General features: G+C 42.5%; 1 protein-coding gene across 4 annotated transcripts in view; it reads right to left on the bottom strand.

Annotated features, from left to right (window-relative positions):
• Positions 1–15,710, bottom strand: part of TBC1D8 (TBC1 domain family member 8) — a 112,573-nt gene that overhangs the window by 5,275 nt on the left and 91,588 nt on the right. For 3 of the 4 annotated variants that reach the window (XM_046660672.1, XM_046660673.1, XM_046660674.1), the window contains 8 exons: positions 14,758–15,043; positions 13,879–14,008; positions 13,634–13,732; positions 12,934–13,002; positions 9,624–9,864; positions 9,011–9,076; positions 1,045–1,134; positions 529–626 (listed from right to left, as the gene is read on the bottom strand). In XM_046660672.1, coding sequence (XP_046516628.1) covers positions 529–626; positions 1,045–1,134; positions 9,011–9,076; positions 9,624–9,864; positions 12,934–13,002; positions 13,634–13,732; positions 13,879–14,008; positions 14,758–15,043 — 1,079 coding nt within the window. Of the gene's footprint in view, positions 1–473; positions 627–1,044; positions 1,135–9,010; positions 9,077–9,623; positions 9,865–12,933; positions 13,003–13,633; positions 13,733–13,878; positions 14,009–14,757; positions 15,044–15,710 lie in introns of all 4 variants that reach the window. The other variant, XM_046660675.1, reaches the window with a different exon arrangement.

Below are 15,710 nucleotides of genomic sequence, written 5' to 3'. Positions count from 1 at the left end.
TGCTGTCACTCTAGGGAATAAATCTTCATCACAACCCAGGGAAATGTATTTGATATAAAAACTCTTGAAAGACATGTGGCAGCCTTCTGTTTTGAAGAGCTTGGAATATCCGAAAAGATCACAATGTTTTTTTTTTGAGGAAGATTAGCCCTGAGCTAATATCTGCTGCCAATCCTCCTCTTTTTGCTGAGGAAGACTGGCCATGAGGCTAACATCTCTGCCCATCTTCCTCTACTTTATACGTGGGACGCCTACCACAGCATGGCGTGCCAAGCGGTGCCATGTCTGCACCCAGGATCCGACCTGGCGAACCCCAGGCCGCCGGAGCAGGATGTGCACACTTAACCGCTGCACCACTGGGCCTACATCACAATTTAAATATCTCCCATTTAAATGTTCAGCTCCCAAAAGTTACAAGATCTCTAATTAGGGCTTTGGAGGTAAAGGGGCCCAAGCTCAATTATCAAGCTTACCTCTGAACAAAACATTCGGCAAAACAGTTAATCCTGCACAGAAGAAAGTCCATACCTGGCTCATTTTGGGCAACTCTTTCTCAGTTTTATCTTTTTCTTTGGCTAAATCCTTAATCATCTGCTTCAGCTGTTTCTGATAATCAAATGCATCACCTTGAGAGGAAGAAAACAATATATAATTTAATCTAAATAAATTCAATGAAAGCAAGAAGGAAAGTACACGGAAGCAGGTGGTGAGGGGATGAGGAGTCCCACTAAGCAATTCCACGTACAAACTGAAAAGCGGAGATTACAGTAGAGGGAGAGTCTGCTTTACAACAACTGAATGGAGCGTGGTGGCTGTTGCTACAAGGACCTCTGAAACACCAAGCAAGAGGAATAAGCCCGGTGGGAAGACTGAGGGGCAGTCACCCAATACACTGCAGCTAGGAGAGCTTCTGGCCTCTGGAAGCAGTGGGCTCAGTGTTCATTCACAGGAGGAAAGGAACAGACAAATCAGCTTCTAAGAAGTCACTCCCACCTACTGCATGGTAGGCCTGACAGGAAGATAACGATGAAAAGAGGTACGTGCCATTTGACTTCCCAAAGACCAGGGGTCGCGACGTCGACAACAGAGGATTCTTTAATGGTGACTGGCTGTCTCGGTCATTTTCAGTGAGTGCTTTAAAAAAAATTGAACAAATTATTGTGCCTTCCCAAAACTGACAGAGTAATTTAACTTTTTAGGCAAAAAAAAGTGAAGGCTAAGCCAGCAGCCCCCAACCTGTGGGCTGCAGTCTTTTCAGAATCCACGAACCCAGCCATACACCAAGCATGTCTGCATACACAGAACAAAGAAAATATTTTACTCCCCAGCGAGTGCCTTTTCCCAGACCTATGTAGTTCCTGTTGTAATTAATGAAATGCAAATTCACAGAAGGACACTGCTCATGTTGTCCTGGGAAAATGCATGTAGTAAAATCCCATTTTGTAAGACATACATATGTATACACATACACACATATAAGAAACTCTAGAAATAAATACACAATCTCTGGATGGCAAGATAATAGGTGATTAAACTTCCCATGGTATTATTTCTCTGTAATGAGCACATACTGCTATACTTAAATAATTTCTAACAAAAATTGAAAAAAGCTTTACTGAATTCAAAGCAGCATTTTATCATTAAGAGGTCTCTTGAAATATACTAAAACACGATTATATTGGAACCCTCTTACACTGCTTGTGAGAATGTACGGTGGTACAGCCACTTTAGAAAACAGTCTGGCATTCCGCAAAAGGTAAACATAGAGTTACCACTCCTAGGTATATACCCAGGAGAAATGAAAACATTTATCTCCTCAAAAACTTGTACACAAAAAACTTGTACACTTCGTAGCATTGTGCCTAAGAGACAAAAAGTGGGAACATCCCAAATGTCCGTCAGTTGATGAATGGATAAATAAATTACGGCATACCCATCAAACAGAGTATTATTTGGCCACAAAAAAGAATGAAGCACTGATATAAGCTACAACATGGATGAACCTTGACAACATAACAAATAAAAGGCAGACACAAAACGGCACATATTACGTGATTCCATTTATATGAAATGTCCCGAACAGATAAATCTATAAAGACAGAAATCAGGGGGAAATGGATGGATTGGGGGAACAACTAAAGGGTACAAGCTTTCTTTTTGGGGGTAATGAAAATGTTCTAAAAGTGACTGTTGATGGTTGCATAACTGTGAATATATTAAAAATCACTGAATTGTACAGTTTAAATGGATGAATTGTATGGTGTGGAAATTGTAAATCAATAAAGCTGCTACAAAAAAACAATTATAAAGGGGATTAGAGACAAAGGATCCTCATATTTTAAAAAGGCTGAAACTTACTAGTAAGCCATTCACTGAGAGTAAGTCAAAGGCGAAATTCAGTTGTCATCCAACAAATATCCACATGATGGCACTAAAGCCTTGATAAGATACTTTCCGTCCTACCTGGGAGGTAGGTTTCTGGGTTTTGTTTGTTTTTGGGTTTGTTCTGTTTTTTCTATAACAAAGATATTGAGTCATATTTTTCCAATTTTTCCCAAAAAAAATTCTACTCGGTGGTCTATGTGAGACTCCTCCACACCCTGGATGGAACTGGGGCAGTCCTGACGGAAACAAATTTCCCAAGTAGTAGCTGCTGGGATGCCCAGAGGACACGGGGCCCCTCTCTCAAGGAGCTGGGTGTGTCAGACAAGAGAAGAAGCGCATACACAAGTCACTCTAACAAAATGCTCTAACAGAAGAACCATGACGCACAAATGTCATGGGAGCAGAGAGGAGCAGTTAATTCAAGGGGTGGGCCAGTGTCCACAAAGGATGCAGGTGAAGTATCAACAGTGACCAGGAGGCGGAAAGGCCAACCAACCCACAGGGCAGAACTGCTCATCCTCTTTCCTGTCCTGGCACACAGAAACCACCACCACTCAGACTGGACACTGGAGGACACCGGAGGAAGCTTGGAGTTCATCCCCTTATCTTTCATGATGAGAAACACAGAATGCCATATATTAGGAAAACAGTAAAGCTTAGTTTACATACGATCTTTAAGTGTACTTTCGATCTTTTTAAATGAGCTATTTGAATTAACTTTTATCAATGTAACCTTACTTTACATTCCTATATATATGCAGCTCATAATTCAAGATTATAAATGGATTAAGAGACATTCCTATTACACTTTTCATTGTGTCTCACTTCAAGCACTACACAAGTTAAAATCTGATAAAGGATTTCATTTGGTTATCTGAAACTCCCCAACTCAGACTTTCGTTTTAACGTGGTAGATAACTTCATCACTTCAACAGATACCACCTTCCGGCTTTAAGAGTTTCCATTAGTCAGTGTGCATAGTTTTCATTTTCTGTATCACTGTTACCACTGCTGTCTTCATCACTTTCTAAATGGGATGCCTGTGGAGGGAAAAAGCCAGTCCCACTGAAAGTGTCTCCTTTCTGGCAGAGGAGCACCTATACTGCTTTCATCACAATTTGGCCTTCAGATGCAGCTGAGACACTACAGTTATCAAAATAATACCATTCTCCGTCATATTTTTTTTCTTGCAAAAGCAGTATAGTGCCCTCTTGCCCCTCCATAGTGGTTGGAAACAGCAATCGAACTATAGCAGCAAGGCCTTGCATTTGGATTAATTAGAATTCCAACATATCCACCTCAGTGATAGGAAAACCCACTAAATCAATGAGCTGTGTCTCAGATAGCTCCTGTAAGAAAATCACTTGAGATGTAACACGTACTGGACACAGGGATCATAAATCCAATTTCTTAGTGGCTTCTTGACAATTTGGATAATACCACGGATCTTCAACACCTAGCTTTTGTTTTGTAAAAACTTCAATGGAATCTTTTATTTTCACAAAAGGTTTTTTCTAGGAGGTTTTTGTTCTACATTTTTCATGTTTTTCAAAATCCTCAGTGGCATTTTCAACTCAGGATCCCCAACCAAAGAACAGATCTTTCATCGGGCCTAAAGTGTCTCTCATCCAATCGAATACGCCTGGTATCATTTCTGATGTAGCTGTCAGTGCTGCCTACGTCATCGAAGTGGAGTGCAACCTCTCATTTTCTGTGTCCTGTGAGAAGCTGACCTTCCTAAGCTTCCTCAGCACACCATCCATCTGCAGAATCATTCTCTCCGCCACTGACCCTTCAGACGACTGCTTCATTCTCTGAGGGGGCTCCTGATCCTGCTGGGTTCATCATTTAGCTCTTCTGTTTCTGCTTCACTTGCTCAGTCGTCCTCAAATATGCCATTTGAGCCATTTCCATTAATAATTGGGTCCTTAGAGCAGTGTAGGATCCTTCACTTTCTTGGATTCCAGTAGATATTTTGACATATTAGCACATTCTCAAAAGCAGACCATAGAGTTTATCTTCAGTATTGTTTCTTAGTACAGCAGTCCCCCTTTATCCAGTTTCAGTTACCTGTGGTCAACTGTGGTCCAAAAATATTAAATGGAAAGTTCCAGAAATAAACAATTCATAAGTTTTAAACTGCACACGGTTCTGAGTAGCATGAGGAAATCTGACAGCATCCCGCCTGGGACGTGACTCACCCCTTTGTCCAGCAGATCCACACTACCGATTACCCACCTGTTAGTCACTTAGGAGCCTCTTGGTTATCAGATCAACTGCCGTGGTATTGCTTGTGTTCAAGTAACCCTTATTTGTTTAACAAATAAAGGTGCGCGAGTGATGATGCTGGCAATTCGGATATGCCAGAGAGAAGTCATAAGTGCTTCCTTTAAATGAAAAGACCATAGTGCATAGTAGAGGGTTGAGTACTATCTGCGGTTTCAGGCATCCAATGGGGGTCTTGGAACGTATCCTAGTAACCGTATAACCATAAGAAACGGCCAAGAAAAAAGTGAAGAACCAATATGATGGGGATAACCTGTGTGCCAAACTTTCCTCTCAGGCAAACAGCAGTTGTCACATGCTCTGTATCTTCCATCCTGTTGATGTTAATTTCAAACACATAATATCCCATTCCATACTGCTAAGGTTTCTATCCACAGTGAATATGCTGTGAAATCTATGACTGTATATATCAGACCTATCACCTTATCTGCAGGTCCTCTTGACAAAGCAGACGATGTCATGCAAAGATCTTGTGTATTTCCAATTGTACTGGATGAGGTTAGAAAGTGGATCCATTCTAAGTAAACTAACTTAAATTGTCATGGTACATACTTTTATCATGGGCAATGGAACAAAATAGATTTTGTCAAGTAACAAAATGACTCAAATGGTACTGAAATCTTAGCATACTCAGGACTCCTTAACATTAGTTTTCATGTTAATATTAATATTGAAAGGGCTACATGCAATTCTTGCTTAGGACTTTAAATAATGACCTCTTCAAAAAAGACTGTCACCGTAAGTGAGAAACTGGACAGGAAAGTGGAAGCAAACAGCATTTTTCTACACTTGACAGAAACTTCTTTCTTGTCATTACCGAGAATTTGAATGATTCAAATGTTTTGGATTTTACTTCAAGTGTGTAATCATTCTGTGTATCAAACAGCTTCTCCCTTACTGACAAATGTGATGTTGAAATTCTTTTGGCTAATATGACTGGATTTTGAATCTAATCAACATTTTTTCATATCAAATGTTTCAAAATAACAAAGCATTTCTTCATATACAGATATTGCTGGATTAGTCAATAATTATATTTCAGGATTCAAATTATAACACTGACTAAACATCACTAATGTTTAACTTCATTCTTCTAATGAAGAATAACTTCATTCTTTTCTAATTTGAATATTTTATTTGAATCCATACTTTGTCAGTATGTTAATATACTTTCATGTACTCTTTCAATTTTCAATTAAGTTTATTCAGGTTTTTAATATTTTAAGTCCTTTTTTAAAGCCAATAACTATCTTTAACCAAACTGCAAATTGGAATTATTCACAAGATTTTTCCTTTTAACTCATCTTCCTGACAAAACTTCCCTTGGACAGCAATGCACTTGGATGTGTGGAAGACCTCAGAAAGAAATCTCTATTTCTTCACAAAGCTGAACACAAAGCCTGGAGCAGCTCGAATTTTATTAGACTGAGCATTTTAAGAACATCATTTAATGTGGAGCCAAACCAGTAAGGAAGGCTTTTGGAGCCTACTCTGCAGATGTAGTAACGTACTCCCTGCACCTCCGTTTCTGGGAGGAACTCTGACGTCAGCTCCTCTCAGTACACTGTCTTACAGAAAGCCTCCAAGTGCCTCCTTCCTCTGTGTCCATTTACCATTTCCAGTGTGTCCCTCTCAGCAGCCTGTCTGATGCTTCTTTCTAATGAGCCTCATGTTCTCCCAGGAAATTGACTTTTGGAAGTCCAATTTTTATAATTAACTGAGCAAAATGACCATATCTGTAGATTTATCAATCTGCAATGAAAACTCCTGATTTAATAATCTTCTGGGATACTGTTTGTCTCTACATCACCTGATAGGGTATCAAATCACCTGGAATATTTCTTTACTATTTCCTTTGCTAAACAGTGTTGCACTCACCACAGAGCTTTAATAAAGTGGGCTCTTCTGGAACTGTGAGGCCTTGGGCTTAGCTCTGCCTTGCTTCCTGAGTTGCATCAGAAGCCTCTGTAAGCAGCCTCTCAGAACCCTCTGCCTCCTCTATCGTCCTTGCAGAATCCCAGGCACTCTGCACAGGTGGGTGTCACCGTGTGCCCGATGGGCAGCACTGCCTCCGTTCAGGCAGAGCAGACATTTACTCTCCGGGCACACAAGTTCAAACTGCAGGTAATCCTCAGTAGACTTCCTAATTAGTGAGTTAAACTTTTTTTTTCTTTTCTTTTCTTTTTGAGGAAGATTAGCCCTGAGCTAACATCTGCTGCCAATCCTCCTCTTTTTGCTGAGGAAGACTGGCCCTGAGCTAACATCCATGCCCATCTTTCCCTACTTTATATGTGGGACACCTACCACAGCATGGCTTTTGCCAAGCAGTGCCATGTCTGCACCCAGGATCCGAACCGGTGAACCCCAGGCCACCGAGAAGCCGAACGTGCGAACTTAACCACTGCACCACCGGGCAGGCCCCTAAACTTTTTTTTTTCTCTGAGTAGTGTGTTTGCCCCTTTTAATCAAAAACTTACTCATTATAGTGGAAAGTAAATATTTGTTAAAATTAAATCTATTTAAATGAAAAGTGCCTAAAGGTATTGTGAGTCTTCATGGCCTTGGGAAACTGATGTTTTAAAATAGAGGTTTTCAGTTGTCTGTATTCATAAGATTTTTTTTAAACTACATCAAAAATACAAATGTTAACTATAGGTTAGCAAAATAATATATCAAATCTTAATTTCCACTTAACAATTTAGATTCTGGGTCATACAATATAAATATTACAATTTTATATGTTCAAAAAGCTTTTGAAAAACTGATTTTCTGAAGCCATGGAGGTCTACAAATGCATTTAATGAACTGATATAATTAAAATATGTCTTTTAGAAATAAACTTATAATTTGGAAAATAAGTCATTATGAAGTTATATCAAGAATCAAATATCAATCTCAAAAGATAATCTAAAAAACAATAAATTTAAAGATATATCAAGAATGGGAACTCTGTACTATATTTTCAACTTTTCTACAAGTCTAAAATTATCCCAAAAGTTTATCTAAAAGCCAAGGGGCCAGCCCAGTGGCATAGCAGTTAAGTTCACGTGCTCTGCGTCGGTGGCCTGGGGTTCACCAGTTCGGATCCAGGGTGCAGACCTAGCACTGCTCAGCAAGCCATGCTGTGGCAGCATCCCACATATAAAAGAGGAAGATAGGCACAGATGTTAGCTCAGGGCCAATCTTCCTCAGCAAAAAGAGGAGAATGGGCTGTGGATGTTGGCTCAAGGCTAATCTTCCTCAAAAAACAAAAAAGGAAAAAAATCAAGATAAAATAACTGAAGACAATAAAATTAATCATATTCTATTTAGGAATACCAGATATTAATGATTATGAGATGATAATGATGCCAATGATGATGATGATACAGGAACAATTATGGATATCTTCTATGTGAATAGGAAGATATTTATGAAAAATAAGGGCAAATTAAGTAAAAAACCAAACTCAACTTATATTGGCATAAAAGGCAAAGAACTTCATTGATGCTAAATAATTTGCACTAAAGTAATAACGAGTCCATGGGAAGGGCGAGGAGGAGCCATCTGTGGCCACTGGGGATGACGTGCATAATGAAGCATATGCCAAATCAGTGATGGCTGAATTCAGGAAGTGTACCCAGAAAGCCCACAAATAACGTCCAAGCGCTTTTTCAGCTTTTGTATAGGTGTCATTAGTTGTGAAAGCCACCAGGATCTCGTAGCCCTGGAACCTCCCAGCCTGCCGGCCACCCTCGCTCGCTCCTCAGCAAGTTCTGTTAGAGGTCCCATCCAACACTAGTACATGGCACCGGGGTTCGGAGACCCTCTGGGATTCCTAATCCACCTCCATCAGCTTCAAAGCTCAAAGGAATATACCTTAACTTTAACGCCAAGCTTGACCTCCTAGCTCTCAAAACTGCTTCCTGTGTCCTGGTTACCACCGCTTAAATCTGAAGGAAGCGTGGTCTTACGTGCTGGAAAAATAAAACGACCCTTCAAAAGTAGCAGGCTAAAATAACTCTCTCTTAAGGCAACCAGGGTCTGGCTTCCCCACATTCCACAGGCCAGTGGCTCTCAGTGTGGTCCTCAGACCTAATGAGCCAGAAACTCTGGGAGGGGACCCCGTAACTGTGCGTTAACAAGAGCTCTGGGTGACTCTGATACACACTCAAGTTTGGGAACCACTCCTGTAAGCCAAGCAATACAGAACTCAAAATATGTGATCCGCAACCCCAAACTAGAAACATCTATTGCCTTGAGTCTAAAACTTAAAAAGAGAAGAACTTCAGTGTCATACACAAAGCTGATTTGTGTCAAGGCAGAACAAAACCTGATTTTTCTACTTAGAATTTCTTACCTGGAGGGATATGAAGCCTATATAGCAGTTTAATTTTCTCATTCATTTCTCCATTGTACATTATATCTGCAAAAATTAAAAACAGAGAGACTGAGTAGCTGCAAATGGTGAAAGTACATTTGTCATGCACAAACTCACCGTGGGGAGAGAGCTTAGTAAGGTCAAGACTTGCTGAGGCAACACGCCCCCCGCCCTACCTCCAGACACACGCTGTGCTTGAGACGAAACCGCGAAAGGTGGCGGTCGGTGCCTGCTGAGCTACAAGACAACCTTGGGAGTTTTGTCTGGCCTCATACCTTCTGAAAGATTTTAAGTGCAAGAGTGAGGAACACAGCTCCTAACAAGCCACCACCACACCCTGGGTGCCAAGAACAAGGTCAATGAGCTTGTATGCTGGGAGCCTGGGCTCCTCTCCCCACCCCCACTGAAGGAAGCATAAAAGTGGTCATGAGAGGAGCCCAGAGAGTGATTTTTAAAATCACAAAATCACATGAGGCCATTCACAAGTACACTTCACCGTGTGGATCTGCCTACTCCACAGCCCACTTTGTCTTGTGTTCACAGTCTCACATCCTAAAACAGCTCAGTGAGATAAGGACCCATGGAGTCATACCGAGACAGCTCACAAATGCTTTGAATTCAATGAGATGGTCCATGTTGTCATCCAGAAGCCTGAAAGTCCTTTCAGCCAGGATCTCCGTGTGGGCCCCACAGGTCCACGGCGAGACAAGCTGAAACAGGTGTGCAAACTGCTGGGCGTCTATGCGGTACTGCTCTGCGTAGGGCCTGCTGGGGTCATGGCGCAGCGCCACGGGCCTGGGCTGCTCCCAGTAACAGCTCATCATGTGTTCTCTCTGAAAACAAGGAGAGAGGGATCTGTGAGCGAGAGCGCTGCCTGCGGGAGGTGCACGCTTCAAAGCCACGGCTCACATGGCCTTCTCTCGTGACTTGCTTTGCCTCACCAAATTATCATGTATTGAACAAGCAAGATTTTAACACAAATGAAAAAAATTAAATACTCACAATCTCACCACTCTAACCAGACGTGTAAAAAGTTTCTCCTTGTTACTCTGTAGTCCTTGCCCACGTAAATAATAATTTTGACATCGTTTTTTTCCTTTATTAAAGTTTCTTTTTTCATTGTAACAAAAACGCAACAAAATTTATGATTTTAACCATTTTAAATGTTCAGATGCCATAGTTTTAATTAGAGAAGACATACAATTTTTATTCTGATATTTTCTCTTAAAATCATATTCTTTGGAAATCAAAAAGTACTAGAGAAATCTAGAGGATAAAGATATAGGTTACCTATGGGAAGGGAAAATGGAGGTAGGGACCCAGATGTGGAAGCAAGTATTTTTACTGTGTGCTTTTTGATACATTCTGAATTTTGAACCACATGACTATACTAACAATTTCAAAAAGTTAAAAGTCAAAAAAAAACAAAAACGAAAGGCAAGTTGAAGTCTTGGGAAGAGACTGAAAACCAAAGCAGTCCACACCAGCCCTGTCGCTGAGGACCAGGGCAGCCTCCTTAGAATGCATCTTTCACACCCCTAGTGAATCACCTCTTGGGACATCTCAACTCACTGGAATGGTTCCCAGTGACTTCAGAGTTCTTCACAATTTCAATCCCCACCCCCCATAAGCATGGCACAGAAACAAGTGCAGATGCTATAAAGTGCAAGTATGTATCCTTGGACAGAAACCAAAATGCCATTTATAATTTTACTGTCATATTCATTGCAGCCATGTTCTTTAAATAGCCTTTGCAGAATTGTGAAAAGTACCACAAGAACTTTTAAGTGTGAAACAAAGGTCTAATAAATTTCCATTCCTAAAAACCCAAAACACACTATTAATTTCCTTGTACATTTGTGCATCCTATGATACTAAAGGCCCACAGAATCCTGCCCAGAAGAAAACAGTAATAATATATAGGCCAAGCACTAACACAACCAATTTACACAGAATCCTATAGAAAAACAAACCAATATAAAAATAGGCAAAGGATATGAACAGGTGATACAAAGAAGTATACAATTAGGCAATAAACTTATGGAATGGTATTCAACCTCACTAATGAGTAAGCAAATTTAAGTTAAAATGAAACAATTAAAATTGTTAAAGATCTGTAATATTAAGTGTTGAGTGGGTGCAAATGGGCACTCTTAGACATCATCAGTGGAACTGCAATTTGAAAAATCAAAAACACCTTAACATTATTGACTAAAATTTGGTTTGTGCATCCCTAAGGAACCCACCCTACAGCAACAGCAGCGCTGGTGTCCAGACAACGGCACCAGGATGCTCAGTGCAGCACTGCTGATAAAGCAGCAAAACACTGGAGCCAATATAAATGTCCCTCAAGAGGTGAATGGGTAAATAAACTGCGGTTTAGCCCTACAATGAAATTGTGCAGCCATTAAAAAAGAATGAGAAGAGATCTGTAGATACGGAACTAGAAAAACATCCATGATAAAAAATTGCAGGCCATTATGTGTTGCACAATCTCACTTTTACATGGAAAAAAAAAAGTGTGTGTGTGTCTACAGAGGGATATAGTTTAAGAGGGGAAACTCAGAAAAGATATTCACTGTATTCTTAACAGGAATTACCTGTACAAGGTGAAACTGTAGGTGCAGACAGAACAAGACCCTTTCATTTTTTACTTTTCTTCTTTTAATGGTGAGAGTAGGTATAAATTTTATTTTGTTTCGTGTTTTTTAAATTAAATTTTGAAAATAAAAGTCTTAACCAGGACATGGAAGCAAGCAAAATAATATTAAAAAGAGACCAAATGCTCTCTGGGGCCTGATAATCTAGCAACAGAATGAATTTGACTGATGATTAGTAAGAGTGGGTTTACACAATACATAAGGCGCTGTTTCCCTATTTTTCCTCCTTGAGAGCCAAAGAGAGGTGGATTTGGGACACCAAGTAACCTTTGACTTGGTGTTTTCTCTTCATGTAACAGAGGAAGCCATAAAACCTGAAAACAGGGGATGTTTACAGGACGCATGGACCTGAGTGGTCCTCACCACCCATCCTGCTTGTCATGAACGAGGTGCGCCCGGAATCCAAGCCAACAGCCCATTTCAGGGATGCAGGGAAGTGCACCAGGACAGGCGCACGGACAACCCTCAACGCTCTGCTTAGAAGAGCCGGAAGTGCTGCTTGTTACTATTTCAATTATGTTGGCAGCACAAGTCCAGAAGTGACAGCGGCTCAAGTTCCCACCAGGCAGAGCTCTGGAGGCCAGACTCTCTTCAACATTAGAGCCGCTTTCTACAACTGTTCCTTCTCCTCCTCCACTGCCAGGGCGGCAGGACTGAGCAAGGTGTCTGCCTCTCTTCCCCACTTTATTTACTGTTTCGAGCAAGAAAATTTCTAGCAAGGCACTTGTAAATGTTCTTTGCAGGGTGATTAAGTAGCAAGACCTGGCAATCCACCTAAATATCCAAGTATCAGAAATATGGTTTAGTATATCACCAATTAGATAAAGTTATTTAAATGTGAGTAAGACTATGTGGTAACCTGGAAAAGTGTTAATAACAGCATCAAAGAGAAAAGAGAGCATAAACTAGCATGCATACCAGCCACACACACACAAAGATATGTATACGTGTGCTGTGCATGGGGTTAGGAGTAAATAAAAGTGTATGAGGTGATCGCTTCAGTAAGGGCCCCCCTTCCGTCTACTCCTACTATCAGCCGGGAACTCGGCGAAGAGTGAGGACCAGATCCCAGGCCCTGAAGGCCCTCCCGGCAGAGCGCCCAGCTTCAGTGCGGGAGCCGCGCGCAGGCGAGGTGAAGACAGAGGGGCAGGCGGGGCACTCCAGCCTCCGCTGCCACAGAACAGGCGCAGGGGCAACGCCAACACGGGCCCGACCCTCCCTCCCCTTCCCAGATTTTCCTACCTTGAATAAGTCATAGAGTTCCTCTAGGTCTTCAGGAAGAATTGAGACTTCTGGGATAACAACACGGAGCTTGAGGAAAGAATAAACAGTGATGGAGTCAATTCTCCGCCTGCATCCAGGAGACTCAGAGGGAGCAGGGGCTCTCCCTCCTGGTGTGGGACACCAGGCACCTAGCGCCAACCTCCCTCAAGGAGTTGCTCCTTGTCTACTGGACAGTGTCTGTTCCCTTCTGACACAAGGATCACTTTCTGGAACTTTCTCAGGCGTTCATCCCCAACCTCTCTCTCATTCACACATCAGTGCCTCAGGACAAATGTGTAAGTTCTGACAGAAGTTAAACGCGAGCAAAGACAGAGCATGGGCAGGGAGGCCCCCAAATAACAAGAGACCCTCACTGCAGGCCAGCAGTGCTGGGCATTTTAGACACCATACCTCTTTTAACCCCATACAGTGGGTATTATCACCCTCATCTTACAACTGGGGAAACTTAGGCTCACAGTGGTTAATTTGCTCACAATCTGTCTGACTCTAAAACCCATACTGTTTCTACACTATGTCACCCTATTCAGTTTTTAATTCAATGCAAAAATCAGTAAGTCAATGAGCTGGCACTCTTACGTTAGGTGACCAACAGGGACACACTCTTCTCCCGAGTCAGCACCTGCCTGTGCGCAGCCACTCTGAGGAGGCCTCTACTCACCACGTTCTGCTTTGTGGTATCTTCGTGGCCTTGGAGAACCCTGATCCTGTGCTTACAGCGCATGTGCTCGATCTGCTCCACTGACTGGTCTCCAAATTTCTGCAGGAAATGAGGGATCCCTCACTCACAGAATCCCCTTCTGCACACAGAGGAAACAAGCAGCCGCCCCGGAAACCCTCCTCAACATCCACCTCCTGAACAAGCTTGCAAGGGGTGCGGGCCGGGGTGGGGCGGGGGCCCTGTACCTCGTAGGAGTCCCGGATCAGGTCAGCAATGTCAGTCACAGGATAAGGCTCCTGGTCGTCAGAGAAAAAGGCATGGTGGCTGCCAATGGGGGGTCCTGGGCTGTCCTCATTCTTAATGTGATCTAGAAACCTGAGGAGACCACCCACCATTGGAGCACAGGTTTACCCCCACCTGGGCACCATACAACACCCACTGCCTTTGCAGAGGCCATGAGACATGTCAGAGCACCTTCAAACAAAGCCCATTTGTCTCCAAACGCTGGGAGGAGGGCAAAGGAGCAACCACTGTGCTCATTTTAGAGAAAAGGAGAGACACCCATAAAGCCAGACTTGTCCACCTGGGCTCCACGGCCAGGTCTCCAGGCATCAGTGACTCTCCAGTGAATACAAATTTCTGGGCCTGTGTGCGATTTAAGCTTCCATGATATTCTGAAAGGGAATCTTTCATTTCTGTCATCCAACATGCCCTCAGCGCCAAGAGACCCAGGTTGCAGTCCTCAGTTTAGCGGGACTTTTCTTTCAGTGCAACACACCAGCCCCTGCACAAAAAATGTTGAAACCTCCAGTCCACTGCCTGAGGCCGACACTTCCCTGTGCCCCTCACCGAGACTCAAGACATCTGAATCTCCTCAGAGAAAAGCACTGATCGCCCTCTGTTCCAGGGCTCTCACTTGATGGAGAGGAGTGAGGGAAGATGGCACTCTTCACCACACGCCCGGGGGGCCGCAGGGTGACAAGCGGCAGGGTGGAAAGGAAAGTTCCACAGTGATGGCGCTGATGGGCACTGGCTCCTGCCTTCTCCCCTTGTCTGTCTTCCAGAGCTCAGCTGCTGCCCACTTCAGCCCCAGTCAGCAACAAAAGCACGCAGCCAGAGCCCACCTGCTGAGGACCATCAAGGCCTGGCCATCGTCCTTGCTGCCGCACAGGTCCTCGGCATTAGCGTCCAGCACAGCCAGCCCCAGCTGGAAGATGGCCTTGATCCCGTCGTAGAAGAAGCAATCCACAACGTTCACCGCGCTCTCCAGAGGCATAATGCTGAGGAAGAGAGTCAGGAACCAGGAGAGCGAGATGGACGCCAGCGCTGAGAGGTCATTCATGTGCTCTGCCAGCTCCGGGAGGTGCTCCTTGATGAGCTCCTCAAAGACAGACTGGTCCACCTGGGCCCCTGGAAAAGGAGGGCCACGGAGACTTGGTCGGGGAGGGCCTCACACTCTCAAAAGTCGGTCTGAAATTAAAACTACTCTGAGAGAAGCAGAGCAATGGAACAGACGGAGTCCAGAAGAGGACTCCCACTTGGTTAACTGATTGTCGACACTGTGACCAAGGTAATTCAACGGGGAAAGAACAGTCTTCTTAAAAAACAGTGCTCAATCTACCTGATATCTTTATGGAGGTGGAAAAAAGAACCTCAACCCCTTCTTCAGACCATGCAGAAAAATATAATGGAAATGTCACAGACCTAAATACAAAAGTTAATACTATAAAACTTCTAAAAGAAAATATAAGAAAAAGGCAAAATTTCTTAGGATACAAAAAGTACTAACCAGAGAAAAAAATTATAAATTAGACTTCATCAAAATTAAAGACTGGTGTTCTTCAAAAAACACCATTAATGAAATGAAAATGCAAACTTCAAACTCAGAAAATATTTGCAATACATACACCTGACAAAAATCTTGTATCCAAAAGCAAGAACTCCTGCAACTTAGTATTAAGAAGGCAACAACTGAAATATTTTTTTAAAAAATAGGCAAAAGATTTGAACAGACACTTCAAAAGAGATGCTAAACAAATGGCCAGTAAGCACAGAAAAATATGGTCAATGTCATTAA

Source organism: Equus quagga, chromosome 5 (genome assembly GCF_021613505.1).
Source record: "Equus quagga isolate Etosha38 chromosome 5, UCLA_HA_Equagga_1.0, whole genome shotgun sequence".
NCBI classification, from domain to species: domain Eukaryota; kingdom Metazoa; phylum Chordata; class Mammalia; order Perissodactyla; family Equidae; genus Equus; species Equus quagga.
The sequence above is the reverse complement of the archived record's forward strand: the minus strand, read 5'-3'. Positions and strand labels throughout refer to the sequence as shown.